Source organism: Tachysurus vachellii, chromosome 15, assembly GCF_030014155.1.
Source record: "Tachysurus vachellii isolate PV-2020 chromosome 15, HZAU_Pvac_v1, whole genome shotgun sequence".
NCBI lineage: Eukaryota > Metazoa > Chordata > Actinopteri > Siluriformes > Bagridae > Tachysurus > Tachysurus vachellii.
In genome coordinates this window covers 15,739,776-15,764,865 of record NC_083474.1, presented here as the reverse complement: position 1 = coordinate 15,764,865, position 25,090 = coordinate 15,739,776, and the positions used below count along the sequence as shown (strand labels likewise).

Sequence of the window (25,090 nt, the reverse complement as noted above, 5' to 3'; positions counted from 1 at the left end):
ACTACAGAAAATCAGAGAGCAGTTCATATGCAGACTTGAGGTTTGGTGGTGCAAATTGCTGTGCAGTTCTCGGACACAGAAAAACATCTTCTACAGTAAGATTCAGGAAGAACACAAGCAAGGATTACAGTACTGTTTAGTAGAAACCTCCCATACACTAAGGCTGTCTGTATATTCATTCATTCATTCATTCATCTTCTACCGCTTATCCAAACTACCTCGGGTCACGGGGAGCCTGTGCCTATCTCAGGCGTCATCGGGCATCAAGGCAGGGCACACACACACACTCTCATTCACTCACACAATCACACACTACGGACAATTTTTCAGAGATGCCAATCAACCTACCATGCATGTCTTTGGACCGGAGTACCTGGAGGAAACCCCCGAGGCACGCGGAAAACATGCAAACTCCACACACAAGGCAGAGGCGGGAATCAAACCCCGACCCTGGAGGTGTGAGGCGAACGTGCTAACCACTAAGCCACTGTGCCCCCGCTGTCTGTATATGTATATATATATAAGTTATACCTGACCTGTCAGGTCACTCACAAGTCACTCACACCACAAGAGCTCTGAAGGTGTGTTGTTTGTTGTCTAACTATCACTGTTTGCTTTTAAATTCATGAAATACCAATATTTTATTTGTGACTTTGATTAAATTAGCAGTCCGTATACATTTTGAGTACTCCAGGCTCATGTATTAGAATGCTAGCTAGTAATGTAGTCGCTTATTATTGTACAAAAAAGGCCAGACTGTGTTACAGTTACAATGTTGCTGCTAAACATTGTAAGCTATGTCAAATTATCTAGCTGTCCAGTTATGCAGTGTACAGATGGATAAACTAATTAGCTAGACATTTCTTGCATGTTTTCTTGTAGCAAGCTAGCTGCTTGGACAGCAGACATAACAAGCTTACAGGGAATATATCAATTAAATAAGAAAAAGACCACAAGATCTTACAGGCAAAGTGCTAAGGGAAAAGCTCGATCCAGGGATCCAGGGCACAAAGTAAGATTTGGCTCCCTCTGGTGATGAAGTAAAAGCTCCAGTAAATCAGTATTAGTTTAAAAAACAAAAATATGCAAAATAAATTGCCATGGCAATATGAGACATGGTGAGTTTCCAATCCCTTTGAATGGAATTCAACATAATCTTTTTAATTCAAATTCATCAGAACTAACAGAAGTCTCTAACAACAGATATGTTGATACTGGTTCACTAGGTCAAGGATTAAGAATTAAAGTCAGTCTAAAAACTCTGTTGGGAGGTAATATAGCAAGAAATGCTATAGTAGTATTTTCGGAAGAGGTAGGTGTCTAGACGATCCTGAGAGATGGTGAAAGCGGGAGAGCAGTACTGGAGGATCAGAGGGAGTGTGGTGCAGTGCAGGGTGTCAAGTCAAGTAGCTTTTAATGTCATTTCAACCATATATAGCTAACGCAGTACATAGTGAAACAAGTGACAGATACTATGTTCACAAAGTACCTCATAGCACTTGTTATTCCTAATAGCCCCTTTATTATGTACTAACTACCATAAATTAGTCTGCAGCTGCCTGGTAGCCCTGTGTCAGGACACTGCCATGTTCTTGGTTTAAATCCTGGGCAGGGAACAAACCCAGCCACCAAAGGGGTTAACTCTCAATGCTGTGTCTCAAGCCCAGATAAAAGCAAGAGGGCATCTGGTGTAAAAACTGTGCCAAACTCAAAATATGTGAATCGGATGATCCAGTTTGGTGACCCTGAACATTGAGCATCTGAAGGATAACAACTGTAAACTATTCAAACAGCATGACTTTCCCCTTCAGACAATGCAAAATTACTTACAAAATGGAAGTCCTTTGTCGCACAATTCTTTCCTGGTGACCTGCTTCACCAGGTCAATGGTAGGATTAGATTCTTTCTCTCTTTGTTAACTTGCAACCAAGCAACTACAGCCATACAATCTGTAGATGTTACTATAGAAACAATAACATAAAAATGACTCAGTATTGTCAGAGCTGTTTAAGAAAACAAACACCACCTGATTAATAAGATGAGAGAATTCGAGAGTGCTGCGGATGTACTGCGTCTATCAAGTTGTAATATATTAAATACATTGAAAGGAACTAAGTATTTAATTTAGTTTTATTTCTCTTCAGATTTCAATCTATAAACTTGGAACTTAAACTATAAACTGACATCTCAGATTTCTTTGAGGTTTTTTTATGAGACTGTACATTTTTGTTCAAATTCCTAACAGTGGAATAAGTGCAGCATAATAAATAAACACAAATGTCACACTGAACACTATTGTATTTATGTTGGTATTCTAGATTTTCCTTCCACTAATTTGTACAAACATCAAGTACAAAAAAAAAGGACAAATCAATTTTTGTTCAAACATTGTAACATCTTTATTAAGCAAATAACATTATAAATAAAAAAGTGCATAGAAAAATTAAACAGGTTTAGAAATATGTATACAATTATTTACAGACTTAGGGTACTTTATACAAGGTAGTAAAGACACATTGTCATTTTGAAGTCTTTTCTCAACACATTTTTTTTTAAAACAACCCTACTTAGGAACATACAGTTTTTCCACACAACTCTGGGAGACAGATCGTCACAGAAGGTCTTGACTAGTGCTTTGCATCCTTCATTGCACACAGGCCATCTCTACAGGACATTTAAGACCAAGTGATATCATATCGTCATCTAGGTTTTGCATTAGTATTCTTTGACAGTCATTCTGAACAGCCTGAGGTAGAATCCTTGCAAGTTCAGTGAAGAAAAACAAACAAACGAAAATAAAAGGGTGAAATTCAGTTTTGTGATATTATCCAAAACAAGGAGGGCCACACAAGGCAGAGGATGACCACACCAAACGACTTTGAGGGCTGTTAGAAAGCCACCTACCATAAAAACATGAAAGAAGCAATGACAAGCACTGGAAGCTGTTCTGGGCAGACAAAGTGGAAGTGGAGGGAGAGAAAAGGGAAGCAGTTTCCCTAAAGCATGTTGCCACAATTTACAAGTTAAAACAAGAACTAAAATCACACACACTATAAAAGAACCTCTGGCTCAAAACTCGACCTTAAAAAGGCTGCACTGCAAGAACTCCTCCTCGAAGAATGTTCAAGTCAAGAAAAAATAACTATGTAAACAAAAGAAAGGACCTTGGCCATGGAGAAAGCACATTTACTCCCATAATCTAAACACAAACAAAAATAAATACGCCATAAAGCTTCAGCAATCTTGTCTTTCAAAGACACTACTATTGGTATCAGTTCTCTCTTTTTCCTCATGATGAAGGAATCAGAAATGTCTTAAAATAAAGCGATGTCAAGGTGCTGAGTGCTTGGTGACTGCTAGCTGAAAGACCGATCAGTAATTCTTAAATCACTGCTAAAGGAAAACTGAGATTTAAAAAAAAAAAAAAAAAAAAAAAAAAAAAAATTGTTTCTAAGAGATTTTCTTCAGTAATTGTTTGGGATCATGATTTGTATGGATGTACATTGTGTAGATTTATGCGTAACGGTCACATAAATGAGAAGGAAAAAACAACACAAGAACTCTTAAGTTTCAAAGTGACTATCCCTAGTTAGCTCAAGTAGTGTTTAATGCAGACAGCAGAGGGAAAAAGGTAAATTGTCGTCGTCTTTATCCATACATTGTGACACCTCTAAAAAATATCGTCGGCACTCTACCTTTTTTCTGTCAAGTACTTGAGCAATTCACAATGAAGTGTATTACAATGCAAAAAAGAACAAAGATGAAAATGATGAAATGTGCGACTTCCCACTTAAATTTCAAGACTTTTGTTAAGTTTAGCACCATAAAGAATTCAAAGGTTACGAAAATGGGCAAAATTAGCAGAGAGAAAAAAAACAAACAAAAAAAAAAACAACAGCAGGGTCCCAAGATGGGAGACAGAATTTTCTCCATGATTAAATAATGATTAATCATAGTTATAAACTGGGAAAAAAAAAAAAAAAAAAAAAAAACACGGTAAAAGAATAAATAATATACACAGGCCTAGAGGGAGTTTGCTAATGAGATTTTACAGCAGTGGCTTCTGTAGAAGAGCTTAAAGGCTGATTTGAGACTTACTATTAAAAAAAGTTGTGTTACTAAATGATTTTTACAAACGGAATGGATGGTGATGGCGTATTGCAGGGGTTCACAGCATCTTCCTGAGCAGAATAAAGCCTTTTCTTCTCCTAAACATCAAGTCCTATACTATGTTCTAGCATGAGCATCACAGATAAACATCTCAGTTAAAAGTATATATAGATATATCTCTTGATTAGTCATATATTCATTCAGGTACAGTATATTCTCACTGCCACAAAACTCCTGTACATCTATTTGCACTTCTTTCTAAGTGCAGGAGAAAGCTGAAGTCAAATTTTTAGAGGCCACGGACTGCAGGAGGTCAGGACGATCCATTTAGCAGAACTATTTTAATAGCTAAAACTGTTGCACCAACCACTTAGATTTTGATTAGCCAGACAATCACTGTACTTGTTGCTCGTGCACAAGCTCAAAAAACAAAACAAAAACAAACAAACAGAAAAAAAAAAACAAACACACCTGGAACACCTTATACAGGTTCTCTACATGAGCCAAAGTAGTTTTTCAGCAGCAACAATTTGACACGTATTAGCAATTGGAGGAGTGTGCTGCATCTAGAACATCATTAGTCGGCATGACCTCTGTGTTGTAAAAAGGGAAGCATTAAGCAGAGCTCTTTTTGTTTGTGGACTGAAATAAAAATGCTCAGACTGTAAAGCAGGTGTTTCTAAAACCATTCCGCTTTAGTTGGAGAGCTTGTGAATCAAGCTTGTACATCCCTACAATCGTGTCTGGATCTGTCCAGTGGATTTCCGGTGGGTATATTCCCAATTTGTAAGACAACATTAAAAACACTGCTAGTGAGGATTCTTGGACTTTTCATGAACTCTGTGCTTTCCACAGTCCGCTGTGCCTCTGGTTTATTGCCTATATGCTTTCCTCCCTGCGCTCTTCGGGATCTTCTAAAGGGTCCATTCAGTTTAGAAAGCGGCGGCAGCGCTTGGCTCCACAGTTGCAGCTGAGCTTGTTGCTGGCATCCTCAATGGGGAACTTGTAATCGTAGGTGAGTTCTTCGCCACGGTAGATCTTGCGTAAGGCGAAAATGACGATGTGCTTCTGGCCCTCCACGTTGATGACACGGGAATAGCAGTTGGGCTCGCACGAGTGGTTGATAAATCGTGCCGCATTGCCATGCATGGTTGCATCGACCACGTCAAAGTCGTCGATGCGGAACATGTAGCATCCAATGCCCTGGAGACGATAAAGATCATAGATCATTTGTACATACAGACAAGGCATCTAGGGTACATTTTGTGACACTGACCATTCCCATGCTAGTCAGACAGCAGCTATCAAACATCGTTCTACTGAGATCTACAGCTATCTGCATCTTTTCACCATAGAGCAGCTGAGTGCACTTGTATCCACAAACAGATGCCTAGCTAGTAATACTGTAATGATCAGTGTTGGTCAGTTACAGTATCTTGGGCACCTGGGACATTAATTGAAACTCACAATGAGGTGATGTGCTAACAACAAAACCTTTCAGGAGCCTGGATGAAGTACGTAAGAACACAACAGCGTTTGCACTTACAAAGAAACAATCCCTGAATGAGCTAGGATATAACAAAGAAGAGGACCCTGCAACAATGCCCTGATTTATTGATAAAAGACACTTAGCTGTTAATAGCAGCCATTACATATAGTGGTAACAAAAACTAGCTTGTCCTGTGGCTATTCCACAAGATTAAATGTGACTATAAACAGTCTTCCCAAACTTTTCACATAACAAGAATTCATCAGCGATGTTGTATAATATTGAATTACTAAAAAAAAGATGTATAAAAGAGGTCAGACTGTGCCCCTTTATTTAAGTCCACTTGGATCATTCAGTATGTCTGGTAAATAAAATGAGCATAGAATTTGGTTTCTCTTACCTTCCCATCGTAGTATTTCTCCCGCTTGTCTGTCAGAACGGAACGAATGACAATGCCGGAGTACTCAATGACCATTTCACCAGCTTCAATGTTTCTCTTACAGAATAGCCCTCGTCCGTGAATAGCAGACCTGAGATTTTTGATTTAAAAAATGGTTTACTTCAGAAAATAATAACGTTAAATAATATCCTTCAAACATGAACCTTGTCTTGTAGACACACCATGCACAACAAGATGAAAACAATGTCCCTTGTTAACAAATTATACACTACAATAGATTTATAAATGCCAGTGTATCTGAGCTAACTCCAGAGCTTCACAATGCATATCATCCATCATGGTGACTCATGTCAAAACACTCAGGTGCTTCCTTTAACTGAAATGTTTTTTTAACAGAAAGCAGTTCCAGTCTTTGGAACACCTTCCCACCTACCTGTAAACACCAACAGCTTCTTTGGATGTCCTTTCTAGATGTCTGAAGCGCATTGCCATGGGAAGCTCCAAACTTGTTGCTCGCCTGTTGGGCAAAAAGTCACCAAGTGAGAAAAGGAGGTCTATTTTTATTTTAAAGATTCAAATCAGTCACAAATCATTAGTCTGGTTAACCACAGAACATTTATAAGAGTGTGGATGTTTGTGATAAAATAATTGAAATTTATTTGCTTAAAATGAAAATAAGCCTTCTTATAACTGCAACTAATATATATATATAAAAAAAAAAAGTCAAACTCTGCTGACTTAAACCAGAAAAACAGAATCAGTGCAACTTCCCATGTTAAATAAATGGCATTTAGATCTAGAAAAACTTGTAGTAAACAATATGTACAAATTCTGACTGATACAACAATTTCAAAAATGCATTAGAAAAATATAAGCAGGAAATAAATGAGGTTTAAATATTCTCTGATATACTCAAACCTGCTAGATTTCAGAAGAACTTCATCCTCCTCTTCATCACAGAGATCAGTATCAGGAAGCTGTCTATGCTGGGAAGCCAGGAAGTTAAACATGTCGAAGGTAGATTTCCTGTCAGGATAGATGCAGTGGAAAATGATTAAAAAGAGAAAGATCTACAACGAACTTATTTTTGAGACGCGAGATATGATGCATGGGACAAACATACATATTTTGCCATTTTGTCACTACACTCTTGCAGCCTAACCACCTATATTGAAAGTTCTAAATGAGTTAAGTGGTTTTTATGTTGAGTATTTGATTGAGCACTTGATGACTGAGCAATTCGAGGGTTATTGTTCCGCTGCACCCCCTAAGTTGGTCTGGTCTCAGCTTCACATGAATAAATAAAACCCTTTTACATTTGCATTCACTCATGTCTTCTGTGTCCCACAATAAGGTTCCCCTTCCATTAATTGTAAGAGTGATATGAAAAATAATGACGCAGTAACAGTCTAAACCACAGAAGCAGGTTTTAGTACTGTGTGAGTTTCACTATCAAGGTGCACTTCCTCATTTCGGACTAAAGTGTCAATGTGAAAACTCTTGACTGCTGCAAATACAGCAAGAAAGATCCAACTCACCTCAGGTAGACCTCAGAGCGAGCACAGCCACTGGGGTTAATAGGCAAGTCATCCTCCTGGCTAGGCTGCTTATGGAAGCGGAAAGTATGGCGATGACAACTCTTGGCTCCCTGTAGCTGTTCCACCAGGTAAACCACAGCATCATGGAGCAAACCCATCATACGCGCTCCAGTCATGGCAGTCAAGGAAAGCTGTCTCAGCTTGGCAACAGCACGAGCCTCCTGCACCCCATCAATCACAGCCCTCCATGCCACTGCATGTGTTTAGGAGGAAACGAGACAAGAGTGAGAGAGGAGGAGTTAAAAATAAACTAGGTGGTTTGACAGGGGATTTCTCACCATGCAAAAAATAAGCATGCATATATACGTTTCCCACCAGACCAGAGTACCAGACCAGACCAGAGTTTCCCACCAGACCAGAGTACATAGTTTTGGGTTGTCATTGATACGGATAACTTTACCGTCAAAATCTTTAATTGGAAATAAACTCCACCTGCTGAGTTTTAAATATTTTTAATAGAGAATGGAGCTCTCATTTTAATGACCCTTCCCTGTGCACTCAGACACTTTTACAAACTATTGAAAGAAAAATCTGTAGCTCCTCCTGATGATATTTCCAGACCACAGTTTGCAGTCTGCTCTGATTTATCATTAACATGAAATATATTTAGATCATATGCTATCTACTCATTAACAGGACAAACTACATTAGGAGAAAACACAAAATAGTCATATATTTTGAGTGTCACTCATATTTAATGAGTGACAACAAGATGAGTATTCTTGCATCTTTAGTTTAAATTTATGTGGTGGAATGGACAAATACATGTATGGAGCTCATGTCTTCTGTGCCCACAACAAGGTGTCCCTGCCATTCATTGTACATGTGGTATGGAAAATAATGATGCAGTCCTTGTCTAAACCACATAAGCAGGTTTTAGTACTTGGAAAGTGTCACCATCACGGTACGCTACCAGGTCCTCAGGACAGCTTTCATATGACCTATATGTATTCTTGCATCTTAAGTTTAAGTTTATGTGGTGGAATGGACAAATATCTGATTGTTTAGTCATCGACGATTAGTGTTTTATCAGTCTGATGAATCACACATCATATATATTTTATATAGCCACACAGATGACATAATATCCTGTTTGTCCAGACACACTGGACTGGTAACACTACTTCTCTTCATTCCTCAAACAGTGTTTATGCTGTTAGAGTACATATTTCATTATACATGTTCAGTGTCAATAGGAAAAATTCCAATTCTTTAGTTTGTGCACTAAAGACATCTGTATTTTATCTCCAAGATGAATGTGAGGTGATGTTTCTGAATTTCACCTTTCATTTCATTCAAGAGGGAAAATCAAAGTGAGAAACCCCCTAAAATAATCAACAATTAATAGAAGCTGTGGTAAATTCCACACAAAAGAAGAATGCATCAGTTTTCTTATGTCAGGGAGTAAAAGTATTGATGCATGTACTGCAAACCAGGTATATGCAACCATATATAAAGCATCAAGACTATGTGTCTATTTTTACTAAACCAAAAAATGGGTGGTCTGCCACCACTGGTGCCATGTTCCAAGTTGTTTAACTTATCATCTCAGTCATGTTTTGATCACAAACCCAAATGTGTTCAATGAATAGCAAAAACAAAATTATTCATGAGACTGTATGACATGATTTTTTTTAATCTTAAAGGATAAAAACAAGACAAGACAAGTTTAACAAACTTAAAAGTTTCGAATAAAATGTAAAGGGAAACTATCTGAGAAATAGCATATAAGGTCAGAGAAACCATATATTTTACCTTCAATGCTGTCTGCCTCCACACTAAAGCCATCATCACTAGAGATTTCAACACGAAGGCATGGCTGGTCTCCTCTGGGTGAGTACGTCTCTGCACTTTCCGGAGGTATCTCATCCTCTGAGCCTGACAGCATCCCTAATAATACATTTTTCAGGACAGAAGAATACAAAGTAAAAGTATTTAGTATACAGTAAATGCATGCAAATATTAGGCATCATTTCTGCTTTTGTATACTGTACAATCATATTTTTGACAAATTGTAAAGTTTTACAAAGCACAGGACATACGCTTGCAACTAAGCAGTCAATTTAATATTTGCACAATAAAACAGATATTTGATATCTAATGTGAAAATTTCCACTATACACAAATAAAATATGTAAACATGTACTGTAGCAATGTATGTTGTAAAACATACAGTATTACAGTACAATATGCAGGTTTCATCTGAGAGATTGACTCGTACATGAGACCAACATGAACATCATTTCAGCAACTCTTAACTCCTTGCTAGCCAATGATTGCCAGATATGTTAAATTATAGATAGCTGTTATTAGAAACAAATAATAGCTATCTGGCAAATGACTGGCACAAATTTGGCATATATAGGTGTTCTGTGCCAGTACAGACTCCAAATTACCACGGCGTGTAAAAGTACAGATGTATACCTGAGTATTTGTTCCAGTCAGACAGTGAACTGCACCATGCGGTGTCCAAGGCCTGTGGTTTACTGCTGTCACAACCTCGGAAAACAGAGAAACGATCCCAGAGCCCTGGCCTTCAATCAAACAGCAATAAAAAGAAAGGACAATTTATTATCTCAAAACCATAATCAAATGTCAAAAATCATTGAGAATTATTACTTACCTTGCACTCTCAGAATCACTACTTTGCTCCTCATTGATTTTGTCCAAATCTAGGATACCTTTGACAGTTGGAGTTTTAATGCGAACTCCCCAACACCTACCACATAGAAATTCATATTAAAATTGTGTCCTGGAACAATACTAGTATGATCCTAAGTCTACGTGGTTTTACCAAATGAGTTTAGATTGGAAGCATTTAAGACGAGTACAAGTCAAGCCATTAACGTTATTTTAGATCTGCCACAAGGCACAAACATCAAAAGACAGATTACATACTGGATATTTTTGTAGATGCTGGGTGAATGCATTAAAAACAGAAAATAGCAACTGTAATAACATTTCAGAACTCTTTATGAAATTTATGGGTGATACTTTAAAAATAAAGAAATACATTTCACATCATAGGTCATACCTGGCAGCAGCTGAATTTAATTTGCGTTGCTCTTCTGGACCACTGGAATGTTCTGGCTCTAAAAAGTCAGACTTCGATTTTTTGGTGGCAATGCGATCAGAAAGAGATGACACCCTTTTCATTCGAACCTGCTTTGGTCGAGAAGATGCAGAGCTTGGGGTAGATGGTGGAGAATTTGTGGACTCTGGTTTAACGAGGAGGACTGGTGGTAGAACTATGGAACTTGGTGACTGGGCTCTGCCACCAGCACTGGTGTTACAAACTGGTGAAGGACTCAGAATTAGGCTAGCCTTCCGACTTGGGTCGTAATAGCTGGCCATAGCCTGGTTAATAATAGCTTGAGCACTCTCAGAATGATTGTCTGCTGGCTTGCCTGATGCCCCGGGTACAGTTGTTGACTTTGCTTTCCGAGGTGTTGCAGGTTCCTTCTTTTTCCGTGGCTTCTTTGTTCCAGGTAAAGAGCCATCAGCAGATTCTTTAGAGTTTTGCTTTGTTTCCTGGGCTTCCGATGGTGCAGCTATTCCTTTGCTATTAGTTGCGAGAAGCTGTGTGATTGTATTGGAGTTTTGAATCACTGGTGTTACCATTCTGGGAACTTGGGCTGTGATGGCTGCTCCTGCAACTGCAGGCAAGTTTCCCGCAGCTGCCAGAGTAGCAGAGAGTGCATTGCTTTGCAGAAGGCTGGCAATCTGTGTAACACAGTTATAGGAAGGCGAGGTGGGACTGGGAAGCTGGAAAGTGTTGCTTTCAGGATTTTTGACAAAAATTTGTCCAAGACGATTAACAAGTAAAACATGAGGGGTTGGATCCACATTGGGTCCACCCACCTCCTTCACAGTGAGAATTGCATGTCCTGGTAATGCTTGAGTCATCGTTTGTTGAGGCTCTAATGTTGGTCTTGGAGTTGAAAAGTTTATGGAAATTGTACGTCCTGGGGCAGCTTCCCTTTGCATAGGCATAGAACTATAGCCATTAACAACAAGTGGGCATGATGCTGTTTGAATAATGGAGGATATTGGATGGCACTGGACAGATGTTTGGGAGTTTACAGATGGGGCAATGCTGACTGTTGCTGAACCCACGGGTTGTGTGTAAGTGGGGTACACGGGAGGTGGCACTGCCCTAAGAGATGCAAGGGCTACACTAGTACCTGATTGAACATGAAGGACTGAATCAGGCTGAGTAGGCAAATCAGCAGAAATCCCTCCCCTTGGGACTGATTGTTGGCTTATGTCGGAAGGTGATGGTTTGTTACGAAAACTCTCCATTGGTGGGAGGATTGTCTTATTTTCAGGGTGTACAGGGTGTAACGTAATATTTGAAGATGGTGACGAATTAGCAAATGACATGAAAGTAGCCTGTGAATACGAAACAGTCTGAACTGTAGAAATGCTTGTTTCTGTAGATAACGCAGCCACCGGTTGTACACTTTTATTTGCTGTCTTTGTGAAGGACGCTTCTGTTGAACCCTCTGACAAATTATTTGGGCAAATCGTAGAACCATCAATGGAGGAAACAAAGTGACCACTGTTATGATCCAAGTACACTTCTTTTGACTCGGTGGATTCTTGTATGTCTATTTGAGAATCTTCCTTAACGGGAACCAGCTCAGTAAAACAGGTGTTGGGTGAGGGAGGGTCACATCTGTCCATCATTATAGGTAATCCCAGTTCTGTAGGCAAACTGAATCCTGAAATGTCTTCATTGAAAGCTGAAAATGTTTCCTTTGGCACAACAAAATTAGTTAAGGTCTCCTGAGGGGGTACTACGGGACTTGACTGAAATGCCTGATCAATAAAATCAGTGTTCTGATATGTATCTTGGAAACCTGACTTTGTGTAACCCCTAGTCTCTTGTGGAATCTTGGAGTGTGTTGGGCTGTTTGAACTTTGATCAGCAGTACTAACTAAGGATAGAGAGCCAAATGGTTTGGCTAACGGTTGTTCCATACATAGCCCGTTACTATTCCACTGTTTTTGATGCTGACCATCAAGAGTCTGAGATGGTTTCTGAACCTGACTTGGGTTCTTCAGATTTTGAGTATTACTGTTTGTTACGCTTGCGTCACTCTCAGTTCCATCATCTACACCATCTAGTTGTGAAATTGATTTTATAGAGGCAGAAGGGGGTGTCTTTGAGGCTTCTCTTGGGACTTTGCAAGTTACTATAGTGCGTGAAAAGTCGAAATAATTCCCCATATCATCATCGGAGGAACTGTTACCCCAATCCTCTGTAGTATGAGGTAATCTTCGGGTAGACCCCTCTGCATCTGGACCCCAAAACTCATCTTGATCCTCTTCACCTTCAACAACAATCTGTTCACTACAGTTCATGGCAACTCCCTCATTTAGTACAGTTGCTTCAATTTCAAGCTCTGTTTTCAGTTCTGAAACCACAGTTAGGTCCGTGTCCAACTGAAAGGGGGTAAAGGGAAATTCCTTATCAGTGACTAGGTGACTACCCCTTTGTGGATCCACTGTGTCTCCTAAAGGTGAGGTTCCATTTTCTGCATGCAGTTCTTTTGGTGATGCCATGAAATTGTGTGGCAGTTCTGCAGAATCCAACTGATTAAGGTCAAAAGGCAACCTTGGTTTTGTTGAAAGGTGGGTAGGTGAAGAAAGGGATCGGTTAGAGGGTGGGGTGCTGCCAGTGCCACCATGCCACATGGGCTCTGGAAAGAGTCCTGAGGTAGAATGGGATGCCAAAATTCCAGCACCCCGGGCAGAGGAAGCGCTTCGACTGACAGGGCGGGCTGACGAGGAGGTCAACAAGTTTTCAGTAGCACCAATCGGGAAAATTGGGGAGGTAGGCTGGGAGGTTTTAGAGTGTTGGGAACCCCCAGGTCGAAGATTACTTGAGCTAGTCGGAGATCCCAAGGAGGGGCAAGCATTGTGCCCACGAATGCCTGTATTCTGTGGTGTATGTCGCCGTAGTCTGCGGGTGTCATCAAAATCGCTAATAGTCAAAATATGATGGGACTTGGAAGGGGCTGCTCCTGAAAAATAAAAAAAAACTACTTGCTTATTTATATTTTTTCTTTGAGAGCACCAAACAGGGCATCATTTTGCAGTAATTCCAAGTGAAATATACACAAATCTAGGTTACCTGGAGATGGTAGAGGTCTAGATAGTCCTCCAGCTGGTCTTCTGTTCAGGGGGTAGGCTGAATTTTTGGGTCGCGTACCAGAGTCTGGCTTAGCAAAGGGAGATACTAAACATGGGTTCGCTGGTGTCACAACTCCCTCCATAGTTTCAGATTCTAATAAAGAAATATATTATTTGAGAATTAAATAGAAAGTTACATCATAGTATTACATCACAGAAACATGTGCTTATGTATTTTAAAACAGACCTGGTTGAGGACATGGACTGTGTGCAATTGTGCGATTTTCTCCCTGGTCAGCCAGCTCTTCTGCTGGCTTCTCCTGAACTGGTGGTCGTACCTCCATGACCCGGCATGTGTACTTACAGCGGCGACGTGGATTTAGTGTGCTCCAGTACCACCGAGAACATCTGATTAAAATATTACACATGAACAGTTACATACACCCATGAGTAGAGCAACATATTAAGTGAATTGCAGAGTCAGCAAAAATTGATTGTCAATTTCACTGCTGATGAATATTTATAAAGATGTTTCAGACAGTCATTTTCTAAGATTAGGACTGTAGTAAAGGCTTCATCTAAGGAAAAATTAAAAGTTACAAACCACTGTGACTATTAAAAATTAAACTACAATACAATCTTTATAGTCAGTATAAATGTCTGTTGTATTAAAATTAAACGTAATGTAATTAAAGGCAATGAAATATGCAGACAAAATTACATCGTTTCCATCTAAAGCACTAAAATCTCAGTTTTTCACTTGTTCATACTTTCATACAAGTTCAAATGACCAATGGTGAGATTTAAAAATCACTTACTCATAACCAACTGGAACAAGTTTTCCTTGAGCAGCCGACAATTCATTTAGCTTCCCAAGTTTTCTGACTTCAAGTGAGCCTAAACATTAGAAAAACAAGGTAACTGCACAGAGCCGAGGACAACAACAAAAAACAAATACTGATCAAATGAACACTTTCTCGGTGGCCTTGAGGTGCTTACCGATCATCATATTAATATATTCTGGTTCTAATCCTGTCAAAAACTTCCTGCGAAGGCTGATTCCCTCAAAGTCCACGTAAACCCTCCGAAGAACTTCAAACCCTTGTCCAGAAATGATCTGGAACATCAGAAATTGAGAGAACATTCAAAACCATTTCTATTGTAAATGCATGAGGTTAATTAAAATAAAACATGTTTTAAAAAAAGCAGAAAGCAATACTTTTCCACTGATGAGATCACGATGCTTGTAGCAGAAGACTTTCTTGTCATCCTGGAAGACACAGCTGCGAGAACGGGCACACATAAAGTGGTAGTTGCTTTGGCAGGAGGTAAGGCAGCAGCCCACTGTTGCCCCAGTCTGGTTACATCGTTCACAACGCTGTGGAATATTTTGATATGTGAGAAATGAGGAAAAGATTCTCCAAAAGGATATTGTAATATATTAAAAACAGTTTAGCAAATTCGAAAATACTGAGCTAAAACATGCAGCAAAACAACGCAGAGTCAATTTTAATAGTAATTAATTGGACAGACACCAGAAATTCATTACTCCTAGCTTTATTTTTTGTTTTCATCCATTACAGAATTTGGGAGTATTAAGATGCTCACTAGTAAATCTGGATATCGGATTACACAATACAGTTGATAGCTTAATGTCAGCTAATTTGCATACAAATCTGTCTTATAGTTTTAAAATGCACAGCACTTAACATTATTAGCTTTATGCAATATAATGGTTAACCTAATATTAGCTAACTAGCCAATATAAACAACTGCTGTAATTAAATATTAATTATCCTAATGTCGGCTAGCTTCCTAACAACCTTGTTTACAACTGTTCATTAGCCTCATGGAGAGACTACAAGCTAGGTATTCTTAATTGAAATCACATAATACTTGATCATTAACTAGGCTAACTTAAGTTAATTAACATTGTTTGTATAGGTGTGTAGACACTAATGATGCTTAATGACTATGCGCCTACTTCTGGGTTTTTTGTTGTTTTGGTTTCTTTTTTCGACCAAAAGACAAACCATGCAGATTAAAAAGCAGATTTTTCAGCTGGCAATAGACTTGCGGCTAACCGAGTGTAATAGACCTGCCATTTTATTTTTTCACAAGTTGTCACTCTTAATCAATCACAACCAGTCCTTGATACTGCATGTAATATAACAACATATCTTTAGCCTTTTCATTTTGTGCAGCATTTTAAAATAAGTGCTTTGGGGAAGATAAAGCAACATACCATAAGGCGACCTCTAGCAACTGCACTATGCACATGCATCAAGCAGCCGTTATCCTCCTCGAACACCTCAGCTGACCACATTGCGCAGTTGACATGAGCCCACTCATTTTGTCCAAGATACAGCAGACGACCAGCATCCTGTTGATTAAAAAAAACCCACCCTTTTTAAACACGGTTCATGAGACTGTTGGTGGGGTTTTATCTTCTCGAATTTTACTTTGGGTAAATACACAGATTTTTACAAGCATAGCTGTTTGAAAACGAATTGTTATTGGGTGTGAACATGGCTTGCTTACACTAGATTTTGCATCGCCATATTTCTGACACAAGACACACTGCCGCTCATCTTCTTTTGACCACCCAGTGTCCAGATCTCTTGATGGTCGTGATTTTTTCCCTGCCACAGCACCAAAAAAACAAAACAAAAAAAAAAAAATTAAAATACAACAAATTTGTTCTTTGTGGAGTTTGCTAAATATATTAGTCATTTAAAAAAAAGAGAGACAAAAAAAAAAACAAAACAAAAAAAAAAACACTGATATGTGCAATTACCTGTTAGTCTGAGTCTCATGCTCAAGTCTCTATATTGGCCACTGACAGGCCTGCGAGACACAGGGGTAGCAATATCTGCTCCATCTTCCCTTTTGACCTCTGTAAGACCTCCTGCTTGCTTGGTATTCACAGTCCTGCTCTTCTCCTCTTGTTCCCGCCATTGGGCAAATACATGCTCCGTTGTTGGTGGTATTACAGCATTCGAGAGCATTCCACTAAAGAAATAACAGAACAACAAACAAACAAAAAAAAGCAGAAACATGTATAACATGTCTCTTGGCTTTATAAAATTTATTGTTGCAGTTCAGGTGTTTTCAATGTAAGCTGCAGACAGAGAGGAGGTGGGTTGAACTGGAAGGTAACACTTATGTATTTTAAAGGCCAGTCTACATAATTCAGCTAATTTGGGCTTTCAGTGATAGCTGTAATCAGAGTGTGTGTTTGTGAACAAACTGTCAGAATGTGCAAAACACACAAACAGCAAAGAGAACTTAAACAGAACAAAAGCTGCAACCTCCTTTAGAACACTTTTCAGTTATTCTTTTATTTAATATATCACACCAAGTGTGCTGAAAAGTGTGGTGTACATAAACATGAGCCCAGAGCTCTGCATGAATTACACCGTCCTCTGAGATTCATACCAAATATCCTGGTCAATTGTATTTAAGTTTTAAAAATAAAAACAGTTATAAAAATTCTGTATTTTTTTCCTCATCAAACTGAATAATGACCGTATATAAATTAAATAGATGTGTACAGAAGTAATGTACAATAGGGGTACAGTACAAAAGGGTACAGTATATAAAAACACTCACACTTGCAAATGTTTAGAGCGTGGATCCCATACTTTAGGATCTTGACTGTTGAACCAGCTGAAAACCTCTTCCATGAGCTGAATGAGAAATTGGTAAGAAAAAAAAAAAAATAATGTTAAAATATATAATCCTTTACTATCAATACAGATACAATTCTTCGGCTGGAAAACACAGATCAATCTAAGCACCATGTGCTTCTTGACTTGACCACCACATGATTAAGATGCCAAACATTAGTTTTATTAAATTACATTAGACTTGCACATTTTTATGAACAGCAGATATGTTAATCCCTCTACACTGCTTCTCTCTTTCTACCCATCCCGCGGCATCCAGACATTGTACCAGCTCCGATCGTCTTCCGTGCGATGAAGATCTCGGACCTCCACTGAGATGAGGCCGACTCTGTGAGAATCCTGAGACATCTACAGATCTACCAGCTCCAGTTGGACTCTGTGATACTAAGAGGAGATCTGAACTCCATGTGATCCTTACACCAATACAGCATTTGTTTGACTGTATATTTGTAATCACACCCTCTAGTGTCACCCATATGAGGATGGGCTCCCCTTTGAGTCTGGTTCCTCTCAAGGTTTCTTCCTTACCAATTTAAGGGAGTTTTTCCTTGCCACTGCTGCCTGAGTCACCTCAGACTTGCTCATTGGGGATAAACACATATACATACATACATACATACTGTGAACTATATACATCTTGAATTTTTATTATATTAATTCTTTATACTTCTCCTTATGTTTACCTTCTGTTCTATGTTTATGTTCTGTAAAGCTGCTTTGAGACAATGTCCATTGTAAAAAGCGCTATACAAATAAACTTGAATTGAATTAAATACTGAGTAAAATGCTGGCAGATGAATTATGTGAGACACTTATGGTGGTGGACACTTATGGTATTACTCTTTTTACACAGCTATAAACAGAGTACAAACTGAATCTGACCTTCAGATAGTAAGAGCGAGCCAGAGCAGTTGGCTTTTGGTCGTCTGGAAAGGTTTCTTCTTCCTCTAGCCTTTTGCGAATCACTCTCACCACATCCTCATGGAAAGATTTCTGTACAGAGACACAACCAGGAAATTTATCAAATTGTCTAAAGACGATAAATGCTAAGTGAATTATTTTACAGAATCCAGGATATAGCTGAAAGTAAACATTCCCTTCTATTTTCATATATACAAGACATATTTTTAAAAAATATGTGAGATTAGGTGAAATTCTGTTTTCACCTAATTTTCTAACTACTCACCAATGTTGTATAAAGACCTTTGTCAAACTTTTTCCCTACGGCACGCAGATCACACACAGAAAGCTCATCATCACCTCTATTTCCAATTTCATCCAGAGCTGCACACTAATAAGAACACAAGACGAGTTGAATGCGCAAAGTTCTAACATTGTCAAAAATTACATGGGTTTTTTTTTACTAGGAATCTATTTAATAGTGGAATGTGAACCACACCTCACTGCATGTGACCAGGTGCTGAGTGAGAGTAGAGCTCAGCAGGCAGGCCAGCACCTTCTCCACACCGGCTCGGAGCTCCAGGAGCAGGAGCTCCCTCCATCCTCCTCCCTCCACGCTCTCCTGAATGACACCAGGCTGTGTTTGAGTACAGGGCTGACAAGCGTACACGACACTCTCCGGCAAACTCGACAGGATCTCATACAGGTCATCTGGAAGAACAACGGAGAACAGAAGTGAGGCATGAGAAGATCTCTGCTCAAGATAAAAATAAAATTCTTTACCTGCGGAATAAAATTTTTTGATATCCAAATTTAAGGCACACAACTAGGTGAAATAACTAGTAGTTCCTAATGAAAAACATGCTCTGACTAACAGCTGTGGATCTGGACTACAGAGGGCGCTGACACCGGAATGTGTGGTCAAAATGATAAAAACACTCAGCAAAAACACCTAGCTAACTCTTTATAATAGGTTCTACAGGTAAGTGTGGTCAAAAAGATAAATATGTTTAATATTCTTTTTGGTACACTAATTAATAATTATACTCTACTTACATAATCAGCAAATTAATAATCATCTGGAGTTTAACTACCTTAACCAAATCAACAATAGTGATTGATAATTTAATTAAGACACTTTTTTCCTCCTAAATCTTGTTTTGAAAACAGATTCTCAGAATCCCACATGTCCACATTACTACTCTCACATTCACCCCTCAATTTGACTAACACCAGCTGATAAGAGGAACGGCAGACACCATGGAAGGAAAAAAAAAAAACTGCTGGACAAACTGGTGTCCAGAGACTCCAGTTAAGTGCTGACCATAATTACATGGCTGCAACTAGTAACAAATCTGCAGCTCTACAGCATGAGATGTGAGATATGAGATGAGTCACAGCTTTTCAGCATTCATGTGGTTTTCAGGAGTCAGGCTCACCAGTCAATCCCTCGCACTTGGCATGGACCCAGTGATTACATACTGAGCACTGCATCATCTGGCTCTCATAATCATTGTCCTCATAGCACTTGAAGCACATTGTGCAGTAGTTACCTAGAATAGCAATACAGCAGACAGAAATCAGGACATTTGGCTTGCGTAGTCTTTAACAGTAATAAGGAAAAGTTGTGATGGTGAACCTTTGGGATCATATATTCTACACTTAACAAAATAAATCAGAGCCTGTTCATAGATTACTTGTATTTATAAAAAGCATGATTTCATAGTTTTTTTTAAAGGGAGAAAAGCATTTTATCAATTAAAAAAGTTCACAAATGAACAAAAACCCACAAGGAAGCTGGTTAAAGTTCAGCTGTAGTTGCTAGAATAGTCTTTTAGTCAATCACCTGATAACATGGCCAGTAAACGCTTGCATCACTGAAGTTGGGAGTATAAAAAAGCCTAAGGAGTTATTAGCTGTAACTTAACAATGTATAAAACTGAAGTAATATGTACATATAAACAACGGGTGCATATTCACAGGCTAGCAGATTATAATTTTTTCTCAATAAAAACAAATCTTTAAATAATTTCCCAGCAGGATTTGCCATGCCCCTTCCATTTATGAGCCATTAACTAAAGATTCTTAGAATTGCTCTTTTAATTTAATAAACAGATAAACATAAAACACTTTTAGACATCTTCAATATAACTGCAATATGTTTAGTGCTCCCACCGTGATCATACAGCTGAGAACAGTCAGGACAGAAGCCCTTATCGTGGTTCCACTCCGTGTCCCAGCTCTTCCCAGGAGTCACGCCACAACTCTTACACCTGATGCACGTCATACAGACCTGTGGAGAAAACACAACCAGCACAAAACAGGTCATCGGATGTTCACTGGGTGTTTAATGAAAAGAAAAAGTATTCAAATGGTTCTTTATTTTTAATTTCTTTATTTTAAATATTTTCCCATGGTATACATATGAAACCTTGATTTAGACTAGATTACAAAAATCCCACATAAATCATGTATCTGATTTCATATAAGCCTGCTACTCGGTCTGTGAGCTTTCTAAAAGAATTATAGTTCATATTCTTTCTGATGGGAAGTTAGCTAAAACAATGTACATCTGACACAAAGACTGAATTATTGTATTCTAACTATGGAACGTATACAATTTCAGAATTATAAAAGCTTGCTGTTAATTGAAGGACCCTGTAAATTATCAGCACTGATGCCAGGTCATACAGAAAAATCTGGGGTTTACTCACCCATGGCCTCTTGCGCTTGCTGGGCTTGGGATAGTTTGGCCCTAGACAGGCAGGATGATAACAGTTCTGGCATCGTTCACACTCGAGCAGAGGCTATGTGGAGACATAAACCAAGGTTTACAAACACTAACCTGATGTCAGGCATATGCAGAAGTGAAAATGAGTTCAGTCCCAAAACTTTATAACAAAAGGTTCCTTGTTATATTTCACATTCAATATAAAACTGATGGTAAATTTGTGAAAGTTCAACCAACTTTAGAATGTCTGTTCTTGCGACCGCATACACGGCAGAACTTGCAGCGGCGACAGCACCAGTTCTCCTTATTCTCCTTCACCGGGCGCTCTGACGGCTCCAAGCAGAAGTAATGGAAAGGTTCGCAACACACTTGACAGAACAACATCTGGAGCAGATAAACAACGTTCTTTGGCAATGTTTTCATTTCTGTCCAAAATTTAATCGACTTTAAAATGTATGTCAAAGACACACAACACTCACAGTGTGTGGAATTTAATTTTTAGACATAATATAAATATCAACAGTACTTATTGATTCTTTTTGGGCATGTGCAACTATATGTGCAACTGTCGATTATCTATAATCTCAGTCCATACCTCATGTTGTCCTTTGCTGGCACAAAGCAGACACACAGACGAAGGCATCAGAGGCACAGAGGTTAGGATGCTCAAGCCACCGGTCGACCAAACACTCTGCAAGTTGCAGTCCTCCTGTAGAGGAAAGGACAGGGACAGGCATGCACCATATTTAACTGTATTTTTGGACGGCCCAAATTAGGGTCACGTTAAATTCAGAAGCACACAAGAAAAATAAATAAATAAATAAATAAATGTGTGTAAGATAAGATTTCAGAGCACAATCAGGTAACTAGGGAAAAAGGGTACATATCTAAAAATCTTAATTATATCTGTCCTTTTGCCACCCATGATGTCACTCTTGTATTTTTTTTTTCAATAAGCAATTAAACCCATTACATTATTATGATTATTCAATGCATTTTAAAGCACGTTGTAATAATCATTCTAATACACAGAACTGCATTCAGTCATTACAAAACTGAGTGATTTTATAACTATAAAATCACTTAGTTTGACTATAACAGCTTGACTTGATCAGTGTTTACAAAAGCACGCAAAACTGTTCAAACTTAAATCGAATACATAGTCACACATGTGCAAGTCACAAGTAAGTCTCAAGTCTTAACCTTCAAGTCTCAAGCAAGTCCGAGTCATTTTTTGTGAGAGTCAAGTCAAGTCATTTATTGTCTTTTGTGTACTGCATTTTTTGTACTTTTTGTATTGTCTTGTAACTTGTGTCTGCACTGTCATTGTCCTGCACTGTCTTGTCCTGCACTGTCTGGTCCTGCACTGTCTTTAGTCCTGCACTGTCTTTTGTCCTGCACTGTCTTGTCTGTCTTGTTTGTCTTGTCCTGCACTGTTTGCACCAGGTTGCACAGTTGCACTTTATGTGGCTAAGACTACTTACAAGTCTTTAGCCCTGTCTTTGTTTCTATGTAGCACCTTGATCCTGGAGAAACGTTGTCTCATTTCACTATGTACTGCAACAGCTATATATGGTTGAAATGACAATAAAAGCTTCTTGACTTGACTTGTCTTGACTTGTCAAGTCGTAGCTTGAGTCAAGCAAGTCACTGGCAAGTCATACATATGTTTGATGATTTAACTAAATGTATATATTAAACAAAGTTAAATCTACAGTATTTATGGACTATGAGAGTTTTATTTGCAACAAAAATGATTATATGCATTTATTTTTAAAAGGTGTCCACATACAGGTGAGTTGTAAATACAATAAAAATCTAAAAATGAATACAAATCAAAACTACAAAGAATAAGATGTAAATGTAACTGAAATAAGGCCAAGATAAAAGCATGCAAAGTTTCAAGATGCCTCAAACATGGCAGAAGACCATGGAAAAGTATATATATAAAAAAAAGTACAATGGTTACTTTGCAACCAAACGGCATTTTTTGAACAGGCATTCCCTTTTAATGGGACATGAACACATCCTTAAATTAGATCCTTAGATAGAGGGGGAGAGAGAGAGAGAGAGAGGAGGGGGGGGGGAGAGGGAGAGAGAGAGAAATTTATTAATTAAAGGGATAGTTCACCTAAAAATGAAAATTCTGTTATCATTTTCTCAGCCTCATGATGTTTCAAACCTGTATAAATTTCTTTGTTTTGATGAACACACATGTAGATATTTTGAGGACTGTTTGTGACCAAACCATTCATGAGCCCCATTCACTTCCATAGTGGAGAAAAAAGAATACTATGGAAGTGAATGGGGCTCATGAATGGTTTGGTTACAAACATTCCTTAAAATATCTTCCTCTGTGTTCATCAGAACAAAGAAATTTATACAGGTTTGTAACATGAGGGTGAGGAAATTATGAAAGATTTTTTTTTTTGGGTGAACTACCCCTTTAAATTGAATGTGTGTGCGTGTGCATGCGAGACAAGAATATGGCTGTGCTTGCAACTCAAGTTTTTTATTTTTATATTTATGTTTTTATATATATATATATATATATATATATATATATATATATATATATATATATATATATATATATATATATATAAAAATAATGTGCATCCCCATAAACGATCCATACGCTTTTCACTCAAAGCCTAACACTGAAGACCAATTATAAGTGCTATTGCAAAAAAGCTGACATTTCCACATGAACAGTAACCATTTACACTACATTGCGCTTGCAAAAAATTAATTTGATAGAACTTTGTCATTCAATTGTGAGCGATGTGGTCGCATCCTGCTGTTCTTCTCTTCTCATCTTGCACAAAATCCCGGTACCCGAACTTAATTATTTTTGGTGTAGCGCCTTTCATGTTTCGTCACGACTGTTAAGGTTTATTGGCTCGTGCACGCGCTCCCTTTGCTTTCCTGCTGTGTCACTTGGTTAGATTACGCTCTTGTGTGCGTTTTAAAAACAGATTTAAAAACAAAATGGACAAAAAAGATAAAACAAAAAACAAGTTATTTCGAGTCATTTAACTCAAGTCCGAGTCAAGTCTCAAGTCATGAATGTCAAGTCGAGTCTTTTTTTAATATTTGTCCAGCAAGTCTCAAGTCTCAAATTTGCGACTTAAGTCCGACTCGAGTCAAGTCATATGACTCGAGTCCCCCATCTCTGATAGTTAGCCTGTGCTTATGTTTTCCATCCTACCTTAAAGTCGACACAGATTTTGTATGTGGGCTCAGAGGGTTCGCTTGCTCTCTCTGAAAAACCGTTAGCCAGCGCTGCCAGGACACTGGGTGGTGTTTGCTCCTGGGGACTCTATAAACAAAATGTTTATATTGATTTTTTATTTTATTTTGTACGTTACATCATCTAGTCATGCAAACAAAATATCTAATGTTTTATCAAAAAGGTTACAGAACAATAAATAATATACTACAGCAATGATGATGTAACTGAATAATGTTAAAAACAGGACATTTCCTAGTACACCAAGAATGAACCCCAGGCATGGTCTGCTTCACCAACTCCACTGTTGTTATGGAAATTTGATTGTGGATACCAAGAATTGATTTATAATGTGCAAACATCCTAAGACCTGACTGTGTGAGAGTGATGTAAAACTAGGAGTATTCCTACTTAAATATGCAAAATACAGGTTGGTGTTTTAGTAAATAGATCTGAAAACCTCTTTAGAAACAGCAATTGTGCAGGCAAATTAATATGAAAAGCAGGTACTCTATTTGTGGAAGGCCACATCTGTTAGCAAAGATCACTATATTCCCAGCATGTTCTCATCTTCACTGCCACCAGTATTTAAACAGAGACTGTTAAGAGGATTTTGTTCAGATGCCCCTCATTAATACAACAGACTGTTCGATTTTGAACGGTTCCGATATGTTTTCGCAGCCATCAGCAATATGCTTAATGTGCAATAACGTGGATATTGTGAATTTCAGTTTTGCTTTGACTCGCAAGTCAGAACTCGCTAAATCTAAGAACAAATAATCAAATAAATCAAACTGTGGACT

General features: G+C 38.4%; 1 protein-coding gene across 2 annotated transcripts in view; it reads right to left on the bottom strand.

Annotated features, from left to right (window-relative positions):
- Nucleotides 1-2,374: 2,374 nt before the first annotated feature.
- kmt2bb (lysine (K)-specific methyltransferase 2Bb) overlaps nucleotides 2,375-25,090 on the bottom strand; it is a 34,219-nt gene continuing 11,503 nt past the window's right edge. The window contains exons 11-37 of one of the 2 annotated variants that reach the window (XM_060888584.1): nucleotides 24,267-24,377; nucleotides 21,651-21,764; nucleotides 21,293-21,439; nucleotides 21,039-21,131; nucleotides 20,500-20,617; nucleotides 19,764-19,877; nucleotides 18,824-19,035; nucleotides 18,611-18,715; nucleotides 18,307-18,417; nucleotides 17,348-17,424; nucleotides 16,533-16,747; nucleotides 16,277-16,377; nucleotides 15,981-16,118; nucleotides 14,955-15,113; nucleotides 14,735-14,852; nucleotides 14,554-14,632; nucleotides 13,983-14,143; nucleotides 13,737-13,889; nucleotides 10,632-13,626; nucleotides 10,221-10,316; nucleotides 10,022-10,131; nucleotides 9,353-9,487; nucleotides 7,538-7,790; nucleotides 6,918-7,025; nucleotides 6,433-6,516; nucleotides 6,000-6,129; nucleotides 2,375-5,313 (exon numbers count right to left, since the gene is read on the bottom strand). In XM_060888584.1, coding sequence (XP_060744567.1) covers nucleotides 5,038-5,313; nucleotides 6,000-6,129; nucleotides 6,433-6,516; nucleotides 6,918-7,025; nucleotides 7,538-7,790; nucleotides 9,353-9,487; nucleotides 10,022-10,131; nucleotides 10,221-10,316; nucleotides 10,632-13,626; nucleotides 13,737-13,889; nucleotides 13,983-14,143; nucleotides 14,554-14,632; nucleotides 14,735-14,852; nucleotides 14,955-15,113; nucleotides 15,981-16,118; nucleotides 16,277-16,377; nucleotides 16,533-16,747; nucleotides 17,348-17,424; nucleotides 18,307-18,417; nucleotides 18,611-18,715; nucleotides 18,824-19,035; nucleotides 19,764-19,877; nucleotides 20,500-20,617; nucleotides 21,039-21,131; nucleotides 21,293-21,439; nucleotides 21,651-21,764; nucleotides 24,267-24,377 — 6,513 coding nt within the window. In that variant the 3' untranslated portion in view covers nucleotides 2,375-5,037. The remainder of the gene's footprint in view (nucleotides 5,314-5,999; nucleotides 6,130-6,432; nucleotides 6,517-6,917; nucleotides 7,026-7,537; nucleotides 7,791-9,352; nucleotides 9,488-10,021; nucleotides 10,132-10,220; nucleotides 10,317-10,631; nucleotides 13,627-13,736; nucleotides 13,890-13,982; nucleotides 14,144-14,553; nucleotides 14,633-14,734; nucleotides 14,853-14,954; nucleotides 15,114-15,980; nucleotides 16,119-16,276; nucleotides 16,378-16,532; nucleotides 16,748-17,347; nucleotides 17,425-18,306; nucleotides 18,418-18,610; nucleotides 18,716-18,823; nucleotides 19,036-19,763; nucleotides 19,878-20,499; nucleotides 20,618-21,038; nucleotides 21,132-21,292; nucleotides 21,440-21,650; nucleotides 21,765-24,266; nucleotides 24,378-25,090) is intronic. The other variant, XM_060888585.1, reaches the window with a different exon arrangement.